This window comes from Physella acuta, unplaced genomic scaffold (genome assembly GCF_028476545.2).
Source record: "Physella acuta isolate Inbredline_101_S28 unplaced genomic scaffold, ASM2847654v3 ptg000793l, whole genome shotgun sequence".
Classification (NCBI taxonomy): domain Eukaryota; kingdom Metazoa; phylum Mollusca; class Gastropoda; family Physidae; genus Physella; species Physella acuta.
The window spans coordinates 245,271-251,122 of NW_026732311.1; the positions used below are offsets into that span (position 1 = coordinate 245,271).

Sequence of the window (5,852 nt, forward strand, 5' to 3'; positions counted from 1 at the left end):
TTATGTTGCCACTGGGTCAGGAGTTCTCTAACGTCAAAAGGACGACGTGTGCCATACGATGTTTGGGCGCAAATTCCACGTGCTACAGTTTCATGTACAATACCTTGACCAGAACATGCTCTCTAGGTAACACATTTATTTTTATTTCTATGTGTGTATTGATTTAGATAATTGTAACTTTAACTAATATCATTATATCTAAATTTGTAAAAAAAAAATTATTTTATTTCACGTTGAATTTTATTATTTTTAAATTTTTACTACACCATCCCCGTTGCCTGCACTCGTCGTAAAAAGTTTAGCAGCTCTCAATAAAAAAAAAAGCAAAATTCCTACTCCTTAAATTGACGTCCTATATGAATAAATATGAATAAATAAATGTAATCATAATTCTAACTCTACCATCATCTAATCAAACACATTACTTATAAACTCTATTCTACTATATCTTCACTAAATACTTCAACTTGAACTCCTCGACTGTAACCTCCTAACATCTCCACGATCTCTTGATCTATTGGCTTCTCCACGCTCGACTCCCTCCGAAAGCTTTTTTTGTCCAACTGCTTCCTACGCTTGACTAACCATGACACGTGACTTTCCATCTCACCCTCTAATTGGTCTGGCTATTCTATTGTATAAAAATCCTACCTCAACAAGTGGCTATCTAACCTACAACTGTTCTTTTTTATTCCACATTTCTCATTTTGCCTAAATTTGCTTCACTACACTCTAAACGTTATTCTGACAAAAAAAATTCATAAAAAAACGTTTTAATAACAAGCTTTTATGTAATGATGCACTAAAAAGTAGAAAATAAATTATAGACTACTATTTAAATAACTATAAAGAAAAGCGTGGGTCACTTTAGTATCTATTGAATACCTTTACGAATGTTAAGGAAGACACCCACGCTTTTCTTTATAGTTATTTAAATAGTAGTCTATAATTTATTTTCTACTTTTTAGTGCATCATTACATAAAAGCTTGTTATTAAAACGTTTTTTATGAATTTTTTTTCAGTACTTTACATGTTTTATTTACAATAGAGTTACATGACTAAAAACCATTGCGCGCCTACTGAACATCACGTTCAGTAGGCGCGCAATGGTTTTTGAACGCAGCCATTACGTGATGGCGCAGCTATTGAAGGTGATGACGCGTGTGGTGTGGTTGGCTAGACATGCCTACTAATTCGGTCCAAATTTTAATTAATTCATTAAAAATCAATTAGGCATCCAATTAAGTCAAATTTAGTTTCAGATTGCATTGTCTTCATGTCTTGACCCACGTGCTAACTTTGAATCGTATCGGTCAAGTAGAACTGTCCGAATTTTCACTCCTGCGTTTCCGTCTAGACAGACAGACAGACTGTCGAGGAAGTGAGTTAAGTAAAAGCTTGTAAAAATTGCGATGATTTACATCACTATTAGATCTATTGCTTAGGCCAAATTTCATGACCTCCCTCTTACCTCCTGCGTATAGCGCAGTCAAAAATATCTCATCCCCCCTTCCCCCACCTCGACCCCCCCCCCCCCAGAAACACACACACACACACACACACACACCACAAACAAACCTTCGTCGATTCCTCACAACCCACTCCCATGATCTCGTATTCCTAGATATAATGTAACCGTGCAAGTATTATAATCAAATAATTAGCACTCTCATTAGCTAATTGCCTGTACCAATTACAAAGGATCCTGGCTTGTACCCTACAACAACACGGTGACGTCAGACAGCACAAAACTCTACTCAACAGGAAAGATGTGCAACAGCACCACTAGTGCCAGCCGAACCACCTGTCTAGACTCCAGTTGTCCAGGTAGGCCTTTAGGTCACCCCAACAGCAAACAGAGGCGTAGCGACCCTTCCCGGCGCCCGGGGACAAACTTTTCGATTTGCACCCCCCCCCCCTCGAGATTTCCATTTGCACCCCCCCCCCCCTGAAACTTTCGATTTGCACCCCCCTCAACCTTTCAATTTATTTTTCCAACCCATTTTGGCGCCCCCTAAGGTCGGCGCCCGGGGACATATGTCCCCCCATCCCCCCGCCCCCTCGCTACGCTACTGACAGCAAAAGCCTTTTATATTTTAGATGTTTCTTCTTCAACGAAGTAAAACCAGAAAAGCACTGGATTAGTTTAATTCATAAAATTTTAAACCGTTATTATAAGAGTTTGCAGCGTTTGATCCCTGATTGGTCCAAATTATCGTATTGTGCGTTTCATTTTCAATATCAAACAACCTTTCATTTACATAATTATATAACAAGAAATTATATATTTTAATGCTAATATTTTAATAGTTTTAGACGGAGTCCCTGAAATACATGGAACCTATGTACTGTTTCTGTTAATTCACCACCGACTGTACTTGTTTAAAGTAGAATACACGTATAGTCTAAATGTTTGGGGTTGTTTTTACCTCCCAATGTACTGCGGAATAAATTCAAAAAATAAAGCTCTTTAAATTTTTTATTTTTTCAGAGGGGGGGGGGGAATAAATTTTCCGGCAGGGGGAGAGAGAACACTGCTAACAGTATAAGTTTTTATATAAATTATATTTCTTTCGGGGGTTAGGGGGTAGATGTGCTTGAGGGAGGGAATAGTGCCCTCCCTCACCCAAAAGAGATGTCTTCAAGAAAACAAGATCCACAGACATTTACAAAATCAAAATACTGTCCGCGTTTTCATTTACCTTATCTTCTTATAAGCCATACAAACTGTAATGCGCCACAAATTTTACTTTAGGTTAAGATCACGTAGATGCTCAAGTAAATTTAAATCTATGAAAAGTATTAATATAACCCTATCACTGAGTAAAAACATGAGAACCGCTCGTTCATAATAACGCATTAAATCTACAGTATGTCGAGCTGAAGGGAAAAACAAAATCAAACTGAATTATATCAGTGACTCTATTTGACTGTAAAGGAATCAATACTCCATTGGCTATGTATAGACCATAATCAAATATATATAGACGAAATCGACCTTCCGTGTACCGCCTAAATTTGATGGCAAACTTTATTTGTATGTGCTCATAGTTTTTACCTATGTTCTATACATCGTCAGATCAGAAAGGTTACCGTGAAGTTTTCTACAGCGTTTAAAAGAAGCGACGTGTTATTTCAATTTTATCTTCAATGAAATCGTGTGGGTCGATTTATTGAATGATTAGGGTTTGTTCTTGGACAGACAAACGTTGTGAAAGCGAATCCAGAAAGAAAAGCAGGCTGAAGTCTGAGTCAACGGTTTATGAGGCGCATGTTGACCCGTAATAAATTAATAATTGTTTTGATGGGATATCCCTTTCATTATTACAACTAATATCATACAAAAAGAAGGAGAATTAGGAATTGTGACTGTAAATAGAATATTTTGCATCAAAACAACTTAGATAGTGTGTATCCGCTGCTAGTTATAAAAAAAACGGTTTTTATGTTTTAAAAAGAAATTGTCAGACGCACATGCATGAAATGTAATGTGAACACTGATAAGATGGGAAAACTCTTCAGGTTGATCCAAGTTTAGATGCAGATAAACAAAAAGCTGTTTTCTTATTTTTCTGTGTATGTTTGTTGTATTGAACACATTTAAAAGTTTTTTGAGTAGAATACTATCTAATGGCTAACATATTGGTCAGATGTAGAGTTTTATAGGGAGGGAGGGGTGGATTAAGTCAAAGATGGCAGCATCTAGGCTGGTGGGGTGGTTGAGTCTCGTTTAGTTGGGTGGTGGGGCGATAGGCTGCGATAGGTTGGTGGGGGGGGGGGGGGTGGAGACATACATTGTGTATTGACTTCACTGTTGATTTTTATTATGAGAAAACAGTTCATACAATAGACAGATTGCCTATTTAACCTAGAAATCTTTATCACAAAAATAACTTTATAATTAAAAATAGAAACATTTAAAATCCTAAACTGCATAGATATAACTAAAGACACTAAGTAATCTACGACTAAAACAACAATATTTTCATTTAAAAACGTACTCTATCGTTCTTCATCAGAAAATCACGTGAATATTGGAAATAACCCGACCTTTGAACTTCTCAAACTAAATGTTTACAAATCATGTCGTGATGTCATCAGCAATGAACCAAGAAAGGTCGTGACCCTTACATCCGGGCTAGTCGTCATGTGTGACACAGTGACAGACGGTGGAGGATGGACCATCTTCCAAAGACGTGTGTCTGGGACCGTAGATTTCTACCGCGGCTGGGAGGAGTACAAACACGGGTTTGGGGATTACGGCATTGGGGAATTTTACCTGGGCAATGAAAATATTTTCTGTCTGACTTCTAAATCCGCCCACGAACTTCGTGTTGATCTAGTCTACAACGCCACCTACTACGTCAAGTACTCCAATTTCCAACTGCTCAACGAGTTCCAAGGCTACAGATTAAATGTCTCGGGTTATTCCGGAAACGCCGGAGACTCACTGACGGAACATAACGCCCAAATGTTTACGACCTACGACCGAGACAACGACGCCCAGGGTACCGTTAACTGCGCTGAGACGTACCTGGGCGCCTGGTGGTACAAGGCCTGCCACCAGTCCAATCTGAACGGCAAGTGGCGTGACGTCACCTACGGGGAGGGCCTCAACTGGCTCACTCTCACGGGCTACTACGAGAACGTGATCTTCTCCGAGATGAAGATGAGAGCCGTCTGACGTCGCGGTTTACTTTCGACCTCAACCGTTTTGGGTAGCTGGTATCTTTGTACATTCTTCAATAGTGTTGTTGTTATAGATCTAAGAAGTCGACCATAAATGACGTTACACTCGTTGGGGGAGGGGGTCCGAAATTTTGTGACGGTGTGTGATGAGAAGGAGGGGGGGGGGCAGATGGTGTGACGTCACACTTTTGCATTATTAAAAAAAGCAATATTAGAAAACGAATTCTAGCCGTTATTTCGCGTTTTAGAAAAAAAAATTATAACTTTTAATACGAATTGATTAAAATACTCTATGTTGACATAGTTCAGAAAAATTAAACTGCTATTTTGAGGGGGGGGGGGTTGTAGGCTGAGGTGTGTGACGTCATTTTAGGGGGGGGGTCTGGCTTTTTGTGAAGATATGTGACGGAGGGGATGGGGAAGGTAAAAATCGGCCAAAAAAGTGTGACGTCATTTATGGATGAACCCTTAACTAGAATTTCATTTTTTTTCTCATGAAACATAGACCTCTTCGGTCGAAATTTTTAAAAAGGTACTTTTTTCAAACTCTCCAACCAGTAGCGTACGCAGGGGGGGAGCAGGGGGAGCGGCCGCTCCCCCTCTGGCCATTTTCAGCAAAGTGGCGCCTTTTTGGAAACTTTTTAAACTCAAAGTTTTAACAATGATATTTGTTAAAAAATAGTTTTGGTCGGCACATGTAAATCACAAGATTTCTTTTCATGAGGCAATAAGCATTATTGTACAAGTCTAGTAGTGTCAACGTTTACAACACGTATTAACAGCTGCATCAGTTTTCCATTCTAAAAATAACCATTACGATGCATTGCAATGTTTAAAACGTCTACGGGTAGTACCACTTGGCAAGAGGGGTGTTAAGTTTAAGGCAACTGTATAATGTATTTGCTTACGAATAATTGAATTAGAAAATGTTATACATAAAACTTCACACATAATTACTTTATATATACAGTTTAAACCGTGTTATTAATTTTTTTAAATTACAATACAGAAACAAATACAACTGATGTGGCACCTCTATTTAAATTTACTTATGGGCGAACTGCGTAGCGGTGGGGAAATTTTGACAGGTCAAAAACGTCATCACGATGAAGTAGTAGTATTATGACAGTTTGGGCGATAGTGATTACGATTACAAATTATA

General features: G+C 38.5%; 1 protein-coding gene across 1 annotated transcript; it reads left to right on the forward strand.

The window, feature by feature from the left end:
* Window positions 1-1,770: 1,770 nt before the first annotated feature.
* On the forward strand, window positions 1,771-4,773 carry LOC131950987 (ficolin-1-like). Its single transcript, XM_059313217.1, has 2 exons — window positions 1,771-1,828; window positions 4,021-4,773. Exons 1-2 carry the CDS (start codon window positions 1,771-1,773, stop codon window positions 4,683-4,685), a joined length of 723 nt encoding a protein of 240 aa, XP_059169200.1. The 3' UTR covers window positions 4,686-4,773.
* The last annotated feature ends 1,079 nt before the right edge of the window (window positions 4,774-5,852 follow it).

What these genes read in the sequence shown, in the direction of transcription:
- LOC131950987 (XM_059313217.1), top strand. Translation starts at nt 1,771, where the DNA reads ATGTGCAACAGCACCACTAGTGCCAGCCGAACCACCTGTCTAGACTCC. An exon ending in TCTAGACTCCAGTTGTCCAG is followed by an intron (nt 1,829 to 4,020) that starts GTAGGCCTTTAG and finishes GTTCTTCATCAG; the next exon opens with AAAATCACGTGAATATTGGA.